The sequence below is a fragment of the Tetrao urogallus genome (genome assembly GCF_951394365.1).
Source record: "Tetrao urogallus genome assembly, chromosome: 4".
Lineage (NCBI taxonomy): Eukaryota > Metazoa > Chordata > Aves > Galliformes > Phasianidae > Tetrao > Tetrao urogallus.
In genome coordinates, this window is record NC_136817.1 from 3,492,859 (window position 1) to 3,511,761 (window position 18,903).

Consider the following 18,903-nt stretch of genomic DNA (forward strand, 5'->3'; position numbering starts at 1 on the left):
AATGAATAAGTATAATTTTAGAAAGAATGCTTCCCTTATTATCCTACATAACAGAGAAATAAGAGAGAGAAAAATTAAAACTGAGAATATTCAGATCCTGAGCCATCTCACCAGTGAGTTGATTGTTCACTCTTCTACTTGTTAACTCAGATAACTGTATTGCATTTAAAATACTTGCTAAAAGATTAAACCATCTAAAAAGTTAGAGTGACTCTATTACAGTGAGTTCATTTAATATTGCTTTTGAAACATTTTACAGCAGTGTAATGATAGACCTTAATTTATTCCAATTATCTTTTGTTCACTTCAATTTATGAACAGTGAAGCTGAAATAATCAGCACTTTTGCTCCTTAGGCTTCTAATAATATATTTTCATGAGTATTGTACAAGTCATCTTTCTACAGCCATCCCACATACTAATTGCAAATGTCTATTTTTATGGTAAGAAATGGGTGTTAGCAGACAACTAGGGACAAGATGATTGGTTGCACTGAACTGCTTTGGCACAAAGAGTACTTCACTGATTAAAATTTTGTTCTCAGTAAACTAATAAGGCAAAATAGGAAAAAAAAATAAAATATGTATTCTCAATTTCTAAACGTTTCAACTACAGCAGGAATAAGATTTGCATGTATATTCCCCAGAAAAGATCTTGGGACTTGTATCACCTACTGCAGATTAACAGACTCCGCTCTGTCCACTTTTGTAGCCACAATATCTGACTACTTTTCAACACAACTGAGTGGGGAGTTGGGAATTTTTTCAAGCAGTCTGTGTTTGAAAACATGGACATAAAAAATACCAAGCTTTATATTCACTCATCCTTGTGCTGTAATTTTTCATAAACTGGCTGTGAGTTCACACGTCAGAGGCAAAACAAAGCAGATGAAGACAGAAGGACAGGTTGTAATAGTCTATGTTTACATAAGCAAACGTAATGAAATTATAAATGTAAATAAGAAATTTAAATGCAAATTATAAATTTGAATATAAATTTCTCCCCTTTGAAATCTTCAGGCTTCCAACAGCCAGTCTAAACAAACTCCTTTCAGTGTTCTTCTTATTATTATTCATTACTGGTTTGTACCATAGCCTCCTTCACTGATTTACCAAGATTTTTGTCTCACTATTAGTGGCTGGAATAAGAAATTCAAGAAAAGCTTTGGGAAACGGTCTGTAAGCAAAGTTAGCATTTTATTAGTTTTGTGAGAAAGAGAAGGATTTCTATGCCCCTCATCAATACTACAGAGCATCCCCTAAGTGTCAACACATGAACTGCTCCTGGTCAAAAAAATATATATATTTAATCTAGAATTAAGCAATCTATATTTTTAAAGCCATACCATGGGGTGCCAAGCTATTCTACTTATATAATATAATAAACAGCAATTTGCTATCTGTAAACATCAGTAGGTTAGTCTACACATTATTAGGGAGGTTAATGGCAATTTTGTTGGTTTTACTAAAACTAGTATTATGTGTTGTTTGTTTTATATATCAACAGTTATTTATTGCAAAAAGATTATAGCCAAAAACTGGCTTGATTTCTAATGGTATTTGCTCAAAACTATTCAGCCCTTATCTCAGCAGTGAAAGGCAAGTTTGACTGGATCTTAAAACAAAGGAGACATTGCTCATAATATCACTCCTCCCCTCAGCTAAGAGGATAAAGAACCTGTCACCATGACCCTTCAGCTAAAGGTAGCTGTGACTCACCACACACAGATGAAAGCAACTAATTGACCTACTTAGACAGAACACCAATTGCCAAAATGATTTCTTCACTGTCTTTGGACTAGGCCTATTTTTCCTGGTCCCTTTCCCTAAATAATGTTTACCCCTACTGATTTCTGTCGTAACTACATGAAAATTAATGTGTCCAAATATCAGTTTTGTTTTACTGATCCTTTTATACTGCATATCACTGTGCATATATCAAAAATAGTTAGGATAGAATACATAGAATAGAATATTACTATTATGATAGAACATGTATCTCATAAACTTATTTGCCTGTACCATATAGAAATGTACAATTAAACAAAACAATCATTTTTAATAATTCAAGACCATTTTTTCCCTGTCATGTCTTTGACTCTCAAAGACTTGCATACATTAATATAACTTTAATTAAATTCATTTAACATTATGTAAAAGCGTCCAACAGGATCCCTCAACTTAAAAGTTGTCGAAGGAGACACTGAAATGATTTTCACTGTAGATGACTACTTGCCTCAACTGTCAATGCAAATCTCAAATGTCAGTGGTGATGGGTAAAGAATCTGCAGGGAGCTACGCAAGTAGGAATCACCAGCTGTACGTTCCTTTCATGATAAAACTCCACAACTTTGTCTTCCCCAGGGCAATGAAATAATAATAAACATCAAATTTAAATAGTAAGAAGGCTAGTCAACCCAGCACTTGGTAATTTATGAAGCAGTAGGTTGCGTTCCCTCAAATCATGCTGCTACAAATATAGCAGGGTGGGTTTTCTGTGGTTAAGAGTAGGGTCTGCAGATTAGTTCAAGGACACAATACGAATTTATCTATTCAGTTAAAGCAATGTGGCAATAATGGCACTTAAAGTCACTTTCTATTCAGCCATATAAATTTACACATGCCTTTCTGAATTGCACATGGCTGATTGCTAATTCCTTGTTAGCTAAGTTCTGTAGAAAATTAAAAATATTCTTTTTCATCAGCAACCTCTTTAGGAGAAACAGAATGTTTTTTTTTGGATACAGAAAAATAGATCAATTACAGATAAATATTCCTAGACTCTGGAACCAGATGTAGAATCACCTTAAATTTGAGGTTTTTGCTTTTAAAGGACTACTAGTCACTGAAATAACTAACTGTATCTTTACAGTTGGAGACACACATTTACATATGACTTGAGATTTTAGTTAAATGTGCATGTTGTTTTCTTATAACTGTAGAAAAAGTGAGATCATCCTAATAAGTATTTCTATAGAAAGTTGAACTTGAAAGGGTGGAATAAGCAAATGTTAATTATATGAAGAGGCCTTTCGAACTGCAATAGGTCTGTGCCACATTGCAAAGAACCTAACAGTCCAAAGCATACAGAGTGCTAATGAATATCAAGGCAAGGTTCAGATGTACAGATGGCAGAATTTTTCTATTCTAACCAGCAGAAATGTTACAGAAAACATATCAAATGAAAATGAAATTATCAAAAGAATAAATTGAATACAAGATGCATTTAATACAATATAGCAAAAGCAAACACTTTCAGAAGTAGAAGACATTGGTATCATTTCCAAAATAAGATCTATGCTCCTAACTTAGAGAACTATCTGAACGTTATGGTTATTAATTCCCCAAGTACACCTCAGATGGTATTACATCTCAACTTTAGTATGTAGAGCAAGGGACTTATGAACTTTCATTAAGATAAGGAAAAAAAAAGCAACAAACAAAAACCAACCAATAGATTACGTCAATAAATGTGTTTATTCGTGTAATTTAAAGAGCTTTCATTTAGCCTATTAGTATTGTATATGAAAAAGGGTCTTCCAAAGCAATACTGAAGGTGCATGGTCTAATATTTTCAAGATTGTTTTTACATTATATTTTTTTTGGAGACAGCATTACAGTTCATTTCAAAGTCAAATAAAACTCAGCCAAAACTTACCTTATATGAGTAATGATGAGGGTTGTAGCAGGAATGAAAAAGTCATCCACTCTGTCAAACTGCTTTCCCACTGGCTGAGTATGGATTGTGTGATGAGAAACACTCCCACTGGCTTGTGTTATCACCTACATAAAGTAACATTATTACAAACTATAGAAATATTCCTTCAAAGTTTAATCTATATCTAAATAGATTTGTAGAGTATTGCCTCTTTATTCCACTTCTGTTTTATTCTTCAGCCATGAGAAGGAATGCAAATGACAGTGAATAAAGCTGATCAGCATTACAGATTTCAGAGAATTGTTGCATGCTAGACAATCTATTCTTCATGTATACTTTTTTTCCTCTTTTTTCCTACCACATTTACATTCTATAGCAGCCTTTAGTGCACACCAAGATTTTTGTCTTTTTTCATACTCAGCACTAGAGTGGGAATGTTTCTTAAGCACTTCACCCAAGTGAAAAGATGAAATGTTATCAGCTGATCTACAGGAAGCTATGGCTACATATGATCCTAAGTCTTCTCAAGCATAAAGAGATCCAACATAGCATATATTGAATATATTGAATTGGTTGCAGTTTATGCATACCTTGAGTTGTTACGAATAAATTTTCTTTGAATTCTCAAATCTTGAATGTCATCTGAGGTAGAATATTATGGGTGAGTAAAAGACAATCTTATATTAATAGCTGCTATGATGTTCATTTTTGCGCATTTGAGACTGGATTTAAAAAAAAAGGAGTTGATCATGCATCATTCAAGGAAAAACAAGACTGAAAATGAATGCTTCCTCTAAAACAGGATATATCTGACTCAATTACTAGTCATTTTTTTGGGGAGGAGTGACAACCAAACTCCCACAAATTACTTTACTCACTTACAGTTACCAGGAGTATAAAAAATCATTTTCAAACACTACTCATTTTTCTGTTTGAGCTCTATGGTTGATTTTTTTTCTTATTCCTTATGCATTTAAAAGACAAATAAGGACTTCACTGACTTCTAAAGAAAAGGAAAATAAATTGAAATAAAAAGTAATTTTGAAATTATAACACAAAGAGTATTACTGTATTCTCATGGGATTACTTTAAATTATAAGAAAGGAGAGGAAAAGCAGAAGAGAAGCACAGCTTCTTGAAATGTTTCTTTGGTGACTGTCCCTAGGCGTGCTGCTGCTGAGGAAGCATGGGAAAAATAAGGATTCTTATTATTTTATATCTTAAAAAAAAAGTCCCAAACTCAAAGCAATCAACAATAAATAATGTTGGAACTCTTAGCTTGTCAACTCCAGAACATCAACATAATCTTAGTGAAATATGAATATATGCCTAAAATCCATGGTATCCTCTGATTAGGAGCAAAATCATCATAAGCAGCATATCTGTTCTCAGAAGACTGGCAGACTGGAAAAACATGCCATTAGTTTTCAGCTGTACTCTGTTACCCTCCATTGAATCAGCACTTACATTTCTAAGTAAAAGCGTAGAAAATCTCTTAACACTTTCCCAGCAAGTTCAGTTCTTTCCGGTTTCCTGAAAACATTTTCCTACCTACATAAATATTCAATTTATTTAGATTTCCTAGTATATGATCAATCTGATCAACATACTCACTTGCAAAGTTGGTGAATTCTTCTCCATGTTTCCCCAGCTCTGCACCCAGACTTGATCATGTGACTTATCATAGTGTAGTTTCACTGGAACGGGATCCGTACTTACTGCCTGCGAGTAGAATAAAATGAAACTCCTTACTCTTGATCACATGTTGAAAAGAAAAATAATAGATGACTATGACTAGACATGCATATCCTGATGTGTTCAGATTATATTTAAAAATTACATTGTCAGATGCTGAAAAGACCTCTGATTAATTCAGCCACTGAATTGCTGAGGCAGTGATTTTTAGTCATTATATTTATTCATTATGTTTATGTCTTTTATTTTTTTCTAATATTTTTTTCTAATAATTCTAAAAAAATATTTTTATTCATTATGTGTATTCATTATGTTTATGTTATTCATTTATTCATCATTTTATTCATTATAAAATTTGGCATCAAAAACATATTATATTGGGGTTATTAGGAAACTGAAAAAAAAAATGTTTTAAATCCAAACAAAAAATGCTAACCTTCCTTCCCTACATTTTCTCATATCATACATATCAATTTAAAATCTATAAAATACTGGAAAACAACTAAAAAGGGAAGACTATTCTCAAGCTCCATACTAAAGTCAATGCAAAATATTCCTACATAGCCCTGCCCAAACAATGTTATTGCACTCTTTTTAACTGGATATGTTTTTTTCAAGTTGGCAATATTATTAAGTACATAAATGTTTTCCTCACAATTTCTACTTTTGGAAGAAGTGATCAGTACCAAGCTGTTTTCCATCCTTGAGTTTTGTATCCAAAACTACAGACCTTTTAGGCATTTAAGGTTTACGCTTTCTTTATTAGGAGAAGCACTGAAGATTCCAGAGATATGAAAAGTGAGGACAGAATATTTCAATAAGAGACATTCTCCATGAGGCAAACAACTGTAGGGACTACTGTTCTATCTTCATCATTAAGGCAGCAAAAATAAGCGGAAATTGCTTTTTAGTCTCACCATTATGGAGCTGTAAAGCACAGCTTGTTTATCAGTTTGTCAAGGAGAATACCAGCTGGCTAATTAAGTGAAGGTAATTTAAAGTAATGATGTAGATCCTCAAGATAATGCTCTAATGGCTGGCTGAGGCTGTTGATGATACTTAACTGTACTCCTGAGGTGTTGCAAGCCACAGATTCATCTGGAAGAAAAAAAAAAAAAAACAAAAAAAAAAACAACCCTACCATTTTTACCTTTACCTTTTGAAAGTGGTAATGAAGCCAGGTTGCTCACTGGCTCATTTAAAAACAAAGATGCCCCTTGAAAAGGCCATTTTTGTTTGGTAACACTTTCTGCTTCAAGTTAGAAGACAAGTAGTCTAAAACAATACTTGGGCCACTGTCTAGTTAATTTGCTGAGGTGTATCAAATTTCCATTTAGCTTCCTCAAATGAAGGTCTGACCCATGCATCGCTGCTGAATGAGCATAAGTTGTGTTCAGGAATTAGGCCATGGTACTGCCTGAAGGAGAAGAAATGCCTGTGTAGTCAAGCATGGACAATGCAACTCCTAAGAGCCTGCTGGCAGCAGAAAGATTCTTGGAGTTTTGGAGACATGTTTTCACAGCTGTTCTGGGCTATCCAGGCTAAACTGCCATCAGCACACTGTACTAAACAGTGATGAGCTCTGGTTACATCGGCACGCCTTGAAATCATCCCTCTTAATTTCCTACTGCACAATTAGAGGTTCCTCTGTTTCAAGAATTTACAAATGAAAGAAAAGTATCTGGCTAAATCAGAAAATCTATGCACCATTCATATTCACAGTTTGGAAACATTTATTTCAATGTAAAATATCTGCTCTAGGATCTTCTTCAAGCGCTTATTTTGATAGCTATATTTATATATCAGAGAAACAATGAACCCTAAAATCTAGGTGTTATACATATGCACCTGATACACACCTCTTTTACATTAACTTTTATAGTAAAAATGAATAAATGTAACATATGCACTCATAATAGTACTTCAGACAAGCAACCATAGTAATCAAAATCAAATCAACATCAATTTTATAAAGAACACAGTTCCACAACTTGCAGCCTTTTCAATTATGCTTCTAGCTGTCTTTGGGGTTATTTTATTTTGCACCTTAATGGAATTGTTACCATTGCATCCTGCTCAGATCCAAAACACAAATTTTTCCCCACGTTTGCTTTTAACATATTTTTTGAAAGTGTGTTGTTGCACAGAAAAGCAATTTCTTCTTTAAGACATACAGTAGAAAAAAATATAGTGTATAGTATCCTCTATGCTAATATATCATATATTTTAAAAAATAAAAAAATCGGAGTCCAGTAACTAAAATTCTCTTATTTATAATTAGCTTAGTATCTATTTTCCAAAACTAATTTGTATTTTGATGTGGGTTTTTTTTTTTGTTGTTTTTTTTTTTTTTCAATACGGGGCAGCACTGTATATTATCAAAATAGCCTGTTCTGACTGAGAAGTTAAATTCCCTTCTTTGCTTCTCTAGCCTTAGTGTACGTGCATATGATAAGCAACATTTAATACCTAGGAAAATTCTTGCTGCCTACAGAAAACAAAACCAAAAATGAACATTCAATATTGAAGTAAAAGGAAGACAGGGCCATGCCTGCTATATAATAAAAAATGGTGAGCAAAGCATTACTTGACTTACTTGTCAGCAGATTCCAAATTTGCTTCCTTTGATTCTGAAAGCAAACTGTGAATCAGCAGTTTTATTTTTTATGCTCTTATTCTATGTATAAAAGATTGTACAGGTTTTGTGCTTTCATGATTGATTCATTTTATTGCAACAAACATTTTTTTTTAAAATAAGTTGATTCTAAATATCAGCGAGGTTAAGCATAGCACCATTCAAGTCCCACAATACTTTTCCCACATCTTTCAGAAAATATACCCTTGGAAATTATTTTCAGTTTAGTAATGAATAGCAGAAATTTTGCTCTGCTGCATATTAAGCATTTTTAACATGTAAAACAACAAGAGAATTTCTCATTAATATCTGAGTATCCTAGAACCATAAAAAGCGAGAATTCCATTTCTATAAAAGGTTCCACAGATGGTATAAACATTCTGTGGATGCCTGGACATATTAAAAGCAGTTTTAAAGCAATGCTATCCCATCTTTTGAAATCAAATTTCTTTTATTTTTGAAAGTGTGAAAGTGGAAAGTAATATAGTTTGGTGGGTTTTGGGATTTTATTTTCTCAATATTATCATGAAGACTACTGAATGAAATGACAGGAAGCATGAACATTGATGTCTGAAGTACAAAATTATAAACATTAAATTTATTTTTATCACATTAATTCAATTTTAAAATCACACTTTGCTGCAAATTCTTTTAAAATTTTACACTACAATATTATACATATATATGTATATATATGTATATTAATGTATATATGCATATATATACATAATCTTTATGTATATATATCATATATCATATGCATATATACGTAATCTTTAAAGATTTTCATTCATTTATTTACAAAGAAGGCAAGAGATATGAAGAAAATCTCTAAGTATTTTTATTAAGAATTTAGATTAGAATTCTAATACAAATCCCTGTTATATTTAGCTAAAGAACATCTGTTTCTTATGAATGTCATAATACTGCAAGTAGCTCTGTAGATGTGATTATTTGTAATCATTTATATGACTAAAATTTGAATCAGAAGACTTAACACGGTGCCAAAAGTTCTGTGTCAGAAAACCTCATGCAAATGTTCTTGTTTTCAGAGAACAAGTTATTAACTAGCTTCAGACTTCCTTGCACAGGAAATAACTTTAATTAAGAAAAAGCAGAGTCCTCTTATTTAAGCACATTTGAAAAAGTTTTATATGACCTGCACTGTACTAAAAAGAAACAAAATAAAAAACAAATGAAACAAAAAATAAACAAGCCCCAAAAGACTGTTGACAGCCCTGAGCTGAAAGCCTATTTATTTTATTTTATTATTTTATCTTACTTTATGTTTTGCCACTGAAAGTGAAAGAGTACTAATCTTTCAGGCAGATGCCATTTGATTAGAAAGACTAAAGACTATATAGTGAAATAGTCTATTGTATGTAAAGAAAAAATAGAGTAACATGGTAAGAACCGTAGGCAGAAAACAAATAGCAAAAATAGTTTGATTTTACCTCAAAACACAAATGTTTTGAGTTTTAAATAATCTCTTCACATTCAGGAAATCTTTAAAAATGTACTGGATTTATGGCTATTACTTGCTGGAGGCATTCTTACACATATTTGGCAATTCAGTATAAATCTGGCTTAACCTCATAGTACAATGATATCACCAATAATGCATTGATGCTATAATAAAAAAATGCACAACACATTAAAGAATTTAAGTAAGTGAGAAGGCAAAAGCACAGTGGTCATAGTTGATTTCTATAGCGTCAACTAAACATCAGTTCTCTTTCAACTCAATGGGACTACTGATGCTCAGGCTCTGAAGCAATCGAACTTCTTCAAAATCTAACAAGATACTGGCATTGTTTCTCCAAAATGTAATGAAGAAACTTGTATATAAATTAGACATTAACTTAAAAACTACGAATAAATACCTGTACAACTTTCTGAGACTGTACATCAACAATAAGCACTCTGTCAAGTGTAGGTTGAGTCACATAAATGAACTTGTCTTTTACATTTACAGCAGTTGCCCAAACACACCGTTGAACAGAATCACCATCAGCTTTGGGACAAACTTCATCCTGCATTTCAATAGAAACAGAAAAGTGTAAGAATCGAAACAGGTAACAATGCAATAGGAAGACAAATTACAGCTCTTTTTTTTGTCCAGATATATGCTGGGCATTTTGTCCAGAAGGATAGTGTGAGATATGGTACTGAAAGAATAGGAAAGTAAGTTCATTAAAGTGGACTTTTTCTTCTTAAATTCTTGTTGGCTGTGACCAGTGACCACGTATCTTTTATGGAACAGTGTTTTCCAGAAGTAGATGATGAATTTCAGTGCTAACTTTTCTGTTTCATCAACATTCTTCGCCTGCTGTGCCTCTTTGCATTTGAGAAAATACACTCTATAAGTCAAAATAAAAAATAAATCAATTTCCAGCTTTAACTGAAGGAGTTTCTTAACAGGACACCAATAGCTTCTGCTTGTAATCGCATTTTACTTAAACTTCAACTAACAGAAGATCTTTCAGAAACCACATTGATAAGGAAAGGTTACTAAACTCAGGTTCCATGGGATGGCACATAATCAGGAACTTAGTCATAAATAAAAAGAGTAGGATTCATCTTGCACTGCTAAAATGTCATACCTTGAAGGAAAATGTTTAAAATCTTTTTCTGATGAATGATAGGTACGGTTACAAAGCAAACTTTTATTCTTAAACATTGCTAAAAGCCTTTCATTGCATAAAGTGAGCTGCCAACATAAACAAGTGTGCTACTAGTATTTTGAGCAATCATCAGATAAATCGCAATTTGCCTTCTGTGAAAATGTCACTTCAGATGGAAGGCTGTTTCACTGATCTCAAACTGCTTTATATTTGCCCTAAATATGCTTTGTCACAGCTCAATTTTTATCTAAACAAATAACTAATTCAATATTGCATGACACAGTACTCTTGCTTCCTTGAAGAGCAATTCCTTCAAATAATGTGTATCTAAATTCCTAACTCTATCACGTGTCACATTTTTCTGTCTTAGGAACTGACCTTAGTTCAACCCATTTTTTTGGTGTTATGATTTCTACAGAGATAAGTTCAACGTATCTGCAAAATAGCACTAACTCTTGTTGGAGAAACCCAAGTTTCTGTCACATCATTTACAGCAGCATAAAAGCGTAATCATACTTACTGGTTCTAGAATATTGTTTATATTGTTATTAATTCTTACATTCCAAAGCCAATTCTTTACACCCAAACTGGAAAAAATTAAAAGTAAAAACAAAACTATGTTTTGACAGTGAAAAATATGCCTAAATTCTCACATCTGAAAAAAAAATATTTTTCCCAGCATTAATTGGTTTAGGTAGTAATTTTTTTCCCTTGTTATTCAAACTCACATTTATCTGGATACTCCAGAAATAGCTTCTATCAATGGAACTCAAATCTTACTTTTGAAAAGTTAACAGTTATCTGATTAGATAGTTCAGATTTCTATAAGTCTCTATGTTAATTTCCCCAGTGGTTGAATTAAAATAATTTCTCCTTAAAATCTAAGCATAAAACCAACAGTTTCTTCTCCTAATTAAAGTATAAGCAATTTGCTTTTTCCTAATTTATTCTCTCTGAAAAAGCTAAAATCTGATAAAATATTAATTTATTTCATTGTTTTTTTTTCTCCCCAGACTTTTTAATAAAAATGTTACTCGCCCAGCATCAAGCCAGCAGATGGAGGAAAATAAATCCTCAAAGAAAGTTTTTCAAAGTAGACTGGGACAACAAATCCTCAGGAGAAAACACATGCTTGCAGATTTATATGTGCTAATTCCTTGTCTATAAATCTAGACTTATCGCACAAGAGTACTCAGTGTTTTAACGAGAATTTGAGTCATGATCTTTGAACAGTATAGTAAAAAGTTTATCCATGCTTCATCAGCTAATGACATCAACAGTTCAGGAGAGTGCACATATTAAGGCTTAAATTTATGTATCACCTATTCCACATTAACTTACAACAATAAATTGTACGTGACAAGTATAACTATTATTCAATTATTTAAAAAAATCAGACTCAGGACCTTTTTGTCTTTCGCTCTCTTTTATTTTCCCTCTACTAATCCTGCACTTAGTATGCTTCCTGCATTGCTTAAGTGTAATCAAAATAAATTTCTATGTAATAACTAGCATGTGTTAATGTCACGTCCGTTGGTAACTTTGTTCTGCTATGTTGTTACATTTTCAAAATCAATTATTATGAAATTTTGATTCCATCTTCCACAGATATTCAACTTCAGGCATTCAAAGTTTCAGTTTATTGAAATATGGTCTTTATGTTCTATTTCTCTGAATAAACAAGAAATCAGGGTATTTTCCGACTGATTTCAAAGACGTTTTATAATTTCTTTCCTTTCCTCCCCAGAAATAGGGATTCACTGGAAGAAGAGAAGGGAGACATCTTTCCATAAAATAAGAATTTAAAGGCTTTAGATAATATATGCAGAAGATAAATAGAGGTTGCATATTAGATAGAGAATATATATATATATATATATATATATATATATATATATATATATATATATATAATAGAGGAAAATGACCCGTACACAACAGGATGAGAAGACACTTAACAGCTGAATGATTGTATTTGGAGCATGTTTAGAGGCATCCATATGATAATAGGTTTAACAGCTGTCAAAGCAGATAACCTGCATAAGAAAATGGAAATATGTCTATTTCCATCCCTATTATCAGTATAAGTAGAATAAAACTCATTTTTTATTTGGTACTTATTGAGAAAATTCCAGTAATTTAAGTAATTCTGGGAAGAACTGGAGGAAGCTCTTTAGAACTTCCTGGGAACTATGATGGTCCTACAAGACACCAAGTCTTTTCCTTCACTTTAAACACAGTAAAAGCCTAATTTATTCCCATTTTCCCAAATTCCATAAATTTATTTAGTCACACAGTAAAGCACTTCACTGTACTGACACACAGTTGCATAAGAGGCAATTAAATATTCAGATAAGAGTTCTCAAGTATATTATTACTGAGAAATTATATTTACTTTTAGCAAAATTAGCATACCTAAATAAGTGCTTGGCTAACTACTACACCATTCATCCACAGTACAATGTGAAGCTAGGCAGAAACACCAAATTCTTTCAAAGGAGTTCAGCTAAGTGTAACTCTATTTTGTTGACAAGTAAACGGGAAAGCAGAGGAAGAACACTGCAGTGTTGTGTGTTTATCAACTGATGAACCTAAACTGCACTGCAAAATTTATGTATGGTCCTAGACTTCAGCAAATATTTGTCAGTGAAATGGGTCTACTGGGCCTTTACTAATCACTTGAACATGTCATTGAGAAAAGTGTGAAGAAATGGAAAAATGATTTCCTGTAGGTATTTCTTAAGAGGCAAGCAATGAAGATTTTATTAGCAACAGACAGAATAGACGGGAAAGGCTGAATAAAGTGACCTAAAAATAAACTAGCACCTCTAATTAGTTAAAGTTGTATGACAGTCAAAGAGAATTAATAGTGAACAATTTACAACATGGGCTCCTACAAATAAATGAACTTGATAAAAATTTGACCTTGGGATAAAACTGAACTATTTTGTTATCTTTGCTTAGAAAGAAAACAAACAAACAAACAAAAACAACAGATTTTCCAAAGAGGGTGAAGAAGAAAAGATATTCTGCAAAGGAAGCAATAGTTATCTAAATCTTCATAGTCAACAAGGTTTTTCAGTAATGTAGTATTATATATAGTAATATTAGCAGCACATGCAGGGAATTCTTTCAAATTCAGATTTTCATATATATATATATATTTATTTTTAATGGAAAACAATAATTTTCCTTTTTTCTTTTACATTATGCAGATCTGTGAATATAGGAATCTAAGAATATATATCAAACATTTCTGCAAGAATAAAAGATCTAGCAACTTTTGTAATAGGTGAAGGAAAAAGTTTTCGGTGTTCAGAAGAATAAGTGGAAATATTATTGAAATTAATGGGTGCAATGTATGCATGCAAACACAGAGTTTTACTTCTGGCTATAAATGTACCATAGATACCAGATATTCAAAATACAAATCTACATCTACTTAAAAATGAAAGCTGTATAGTAGTCTGCTTTCCTGGTCTTTTTTTTTTATAGCAGTAGAAGGGGGAATCAATTGCTATGTTAATTTATGTTTGAAAATAGCAAAAATAGAAAGAAGTCTTACTATCCATCCTGATAATTACCACATTTCAATAAAAATACACTTGCACTCTGGGCTGCACTTCAGACCAATAAAATCTTAGCAGACTTCTTAAATAATCAGCTTTTGAATTCAACAGCCATAAAAAAGCTCTTTGGCTTTTTTTTTTTTTTTTTTTTTTTGGCTATGTCAACCTGATTTCACTTTAACTGCAGAAACCAAGGTATGATTAGCAGTTCAAAGTATAATTATTCACACTAAAATAAATCTTGCTGTTGAATACAGCAGTCTTTGACATCAATAATGATAACTGAAGAGGCAAAAGCCATTGAGACAGCTCTGCTGCTACTTCAGTGTTTTAGGTATTAGCCAAAAAAACTGTGCAGTTATGGGTTATTACACACCTTTTTTTTTTTTTTTTTCCCTCATTTCAAGGACATTCATTTAAATTCAAATGAGAAAAAGTGAATACAGTGACTGGTCCCAAGTTGGTTTGAGAGCATGTATCAAGTCAGTTAATTATTTGATTAGCAGGGAAGAAAAAAAAAGCAAATAAACAAATAATGGAAAATGCTTTCATATAGTAATACATATGGAAACACTTCATAAGTGCACAGAGTTTGATGATATCAGCTGTAAAATTATTGAAACTATACTAACTGTAAGTGGGAGTCAAAGTGTCAATTGTCCCTACTAACTCCAGTGGAGCTCTAAGCATGTTCATGAGGATAGGGAGTTGCCTTATGATAACCAGGAGTTTAATACAGACATCAAAAGACTTGGTTGAACGATATAAACAAACATACAGTGGAGAAAAAGAAACCTTTAACAACAGTGACTACTGTCCCTTTATTTAACAGAGAGAATGTGACTCACAGAAATCTACATAAATGCAGGTAAAAAGAGGTGGGATGGAGGGAAATAACGACAAGAAGATGGAGAAGATAGAGTGCTGTTAAGGAAAAATTATGAAGAAGAGAGAGAGAGAAAGAGAGAGAGAGAGAAGAGAGAGAAAGTGAGAGAAAGAAGAAGAGTACAAAAAAAAAAAAAAGCAGAAGGAAAATATTCAATCTAAAAGATTGAAAATTTGAACTTGACCAAAGACACAGCAAATTTTGAGTCCAACATTTTAAGCTATATATTAATTGGGAAGACATGTCTGAATTTATTAAACAGGTAACATGAAACTAGCATTTCTTAATTAAAGGAAAACTACACTTGAAAAAATACTACCAGGAAATTAAAAAGAAGTTAAAAAAAAATAAAAATAAAAAACAACTTGCCTGAAAACTGAGGAGTTTTTCACTAGGCTTAATATGTCTCTGAAATTCACATTCCACTGGTTGTATGACTTTGATTCCATCTTCATAAAAAACATAAAACATGTTCCCAATTCCCAGACCTTAGGAATAAAAACACATTGAAATGTACAAAATTAAATAATCACAAAAAAGAAAGTCCTGGCATTGAAGTAAAACTCTCATCATATTACTGGCAGAAGATCAGTTTGTTAATATGTATAGTTCTAACACAACCAGTCCTATGGGATCTCCCTTCTGTAAAACTGAAAAATCCCTCTTATGTTATTCAGAATTTTGCATAATTTTCTCCATTGGCAAGAAGGTGTCTTTATGAATACAGAGCTAGAAACACAAGCTATAGTTTGACAGCTGCAGAAATGAAAATTGTCTTGTGAAATCATTTACACTGAAATCAAATTCACCATGTATTTGTATTTTTCCTTTTCCGAGAGAAGAGTTAAAATAATTTCAGTATCACATCGAAACTTCAGTTCTGAATCTTTCTTAAAATTCTTTGTTATATTCTTTCACTTAGAAAAGGATTTATTAAAAGCTTTCTTCTTAGTTTACCATGTGTTAATTAAGATGACTGTTGTTGATTTGCTATGTGGATTTGATGATAGATGATCAGTTGATATACTATGAAGAAAAAATTCATTGTACTTAAAAAATTACATTATAATAAACTCTGCCAACTTAAACTGTGTGCTACACTGATATAAATGTAGATGTCTATTAGGTGCAGGACCTAAACTTCCTTTTGGCTTAACAATATTTGATATAAGATCACGAGAATAAAACCCAGGAAAAAAACATATTTGATTCTTTGCTTATTCTGAATTCCAAAGGGAAAATTATGTGAACAGGAAAGGAAAATAATATCAAAAAAAATAATGAGAACATTAAGGGTGGGAAAAGTTTGTATATACATTCATATATGATATAGGTGTACATATGTGAGTACATATACACAGATTAACAGCCACATTAGAAATCAGACAGATACTGAAGTCATTTAAAAGTCAAGATGATGCACAAGGCAGTCAGGCTATGCCTAGAAAGAGCAAGTTTGATTATCTTTCAAAAATCTTACAGAATCATTCCCATTTCTAGCCAAGTTTTTCTAAAATAGAGGGCAAGTCTCAAAGCAGTTTTCCTAACTTTCCATCAAATACGTCTACTAATAGAACAGCAAGAAGCAAGAGAGGGGGTTGTCTATACTGCATTATGTGTAGCACAGAAGCAGGCTCACGTTCAAAGAAAACTTGACCTCGTGGTTTTTTCTTGAGCATAGACAATATCTTGAGAATATTGCACTTGGTGCAATGTACTCAGTTTAGTTTATGAGATACTTCCATATGCCTTTGCTGGTAAAAAATATAATCTAAGTGATAAAACTTGTCAAAATCTTTCTTTAGAAAATGACTGACAGTGTGTCATAAAAGAACAACTGGAATTGTAGATATGTCTGAAGTTAGGCTAGTTTTCCTAGTAAATAGTAAAGATCAATAGCTTACTGTATCTTTACGATAAACATGTGTAGCTAGTCAGGGACAAAATAAGGTCTTCCCTTCTCTCCTCATTGCCTAAAGCGTGTTATTAGCAGAATGTGAGGAGGAAAAGTCCATAGTGATAGAGATTTAATAAACTAGCCTGAAAAATTCTACATCAGTTGCCAGACTACAAGTCAGGCAAAATAACACAACCCAAAGTTTTATGGCTTTATTTTATTTTTATATCCAGTTGACAACATTCACCAAACTCTTATTCAAAGTCAGAGAAGGAGACACAATAAGTAATGTCTTCTCTCCTGAGTTAGGGCAAAAGTAAGGAACTTTTACCTGTGGATCCAATGAAATAATCCCCATATTTGTTATGACCCTAAACTTTTTCTTTAAGCTTCTGTCTGCAAATATCTATGTAAATCTCACTTAGGCAAATTGCTTCTTTATAACTAAAGGAGCTGCTCCTCTAAAGACATCTGATGCAATTTTGTAGCCCTCCCTTCCTTCCTCCCCAGCAAAACCAAAACGCTTTTATATTAGAGTTTCTGTGGCAGAAGCACAACAATAAGTTTGAGTGTATTTACTACAGTTAGACAAATTTGAATCTACATTTAAAACTAAACTTTTGGGAAAAAAAAAAAAGAAATATATATATATAGTGGCTTTGGATTTGTTTGTATATATGTTAATATACTGATATAATTATTCTTGTGTATTATTGTATTACATCCTAATGTATCTTCAAGTTCCTTTCAGATTTTTTTATATACAATATTTTCTGGTTCTGTACAAGAGAACTCTTTGATGGATACCTGCCAAGTAAGCAGAGGGAACACCACACATTTTAAAAATTTATGATAATTGCATCTGGTTGTTTATCAGTGCAATTGATTGAAATTGAACACATCATCTGCAGTCTGCAAGGCCAACAGAGCAAGAGTGTCATACCTGAACTCAAGCTGTAATCGGGCAACCCCCTGAAGAACTGGTAAAACAGTATCATATATTTAAAAACCCTTGCTCATGTTTTTAAACACATTGATAAATGCTGAAGCTTAGTATGTAGTTATGCAAAAGAAATATCAATATTTGGAATCTTTAAATTAATTTAAAATACATATTTAAGAAACACCTAGAAATAGCATTTTTAGCACTAGTTCACAGCAAAGCCTAGTCCACTATTTAGTATTACCAATATTCCACTGAAAATACTTGAAACATTTCCTATTCCTGAAATACATGAATCCTGAACTGAGATATAAGATCTGGCTGCTTAGAGAAAAGATATGACAACTCATGACAAGGCTTACATTTGATAGTGTTCCATGGTGATACATTTTTCTTAGTTTATGTCAGAAAAGATTTCATATATATATATATATACACACACAAAAATTAATACCTATTTTTGCTTTCCATGCTTTTAAGACTTGATACTGTCTGTGTATTTGTATTTATCCTTTGCTCTGTCACAAAACAAATCACAAACCTTCATTCTCCTCTTCAATACTCAGAAATCCTTCCTGAGTGTATACATATAAGGAATAACATGCCTTGTCTCATTAAGAAACAGCAGAAGCCTTGATTTTAGCAAAAATATTTAAAATTATGATTTGAAGAAATAAGAATGATTCAGAGAAGAAAACCAAGCTCAACAATATATAGTCAGATTTGTTGGAAGATTTATCATATTCGCAAACAAAAGCTTACATTTTAAATCAGATTTTTTTGTTGTCACTCTTTGAGCAATTCTCTAAAAACTTTAATCAGTTTATTTTCTCCACCCTCCTCAAAGGGAAAGGCAAGTCACAAAGATACACATACATACAAAGGATTATTTTCCACTACACTTTTTTCTTAAGACCAAATTCCCTCAAATATTGCTTAGAAAAAAAAAGGTTATTACTGTAACTGTAGTCTATGAACAAGAACAACAAACAACAACA

The 18,903-nt window shown here is 32.2% G+C and overlaps 1 protein-coding gene across 1 annotated transcript in view; it reads right to left on the reverse strand.

Annotated features, from left to right (window-relative positions):
• Nucleotides 1-18,903, reverse strand: part of FSTL5 (follistatin like 5) — a gene marked incomplete at both ends in the record, with an annotated part of 215,004 nt that overhangs the window by 11,067 nt on the left and 185,034 nt on the right. The window contains 4 exons of the mRNA XM_079534468.1: nt 3,657-3,781; nt 5,271-5,378; nt 9,870-10,019; nt 15,435-15,553. Coding sequence (XP_079390594.1) covers nt 3,657-3,781; nt 5,271-5,378; nt 9,870-10,019; nt 15,435-15,553 — 502 coding nt within the window. The remainder of the gene's footprint in view (nt 1-3,656; nt 3,782-5,270; nt 5,379-9,869; nt 10,020-15,434; nt 15,554-18,903) is intronic.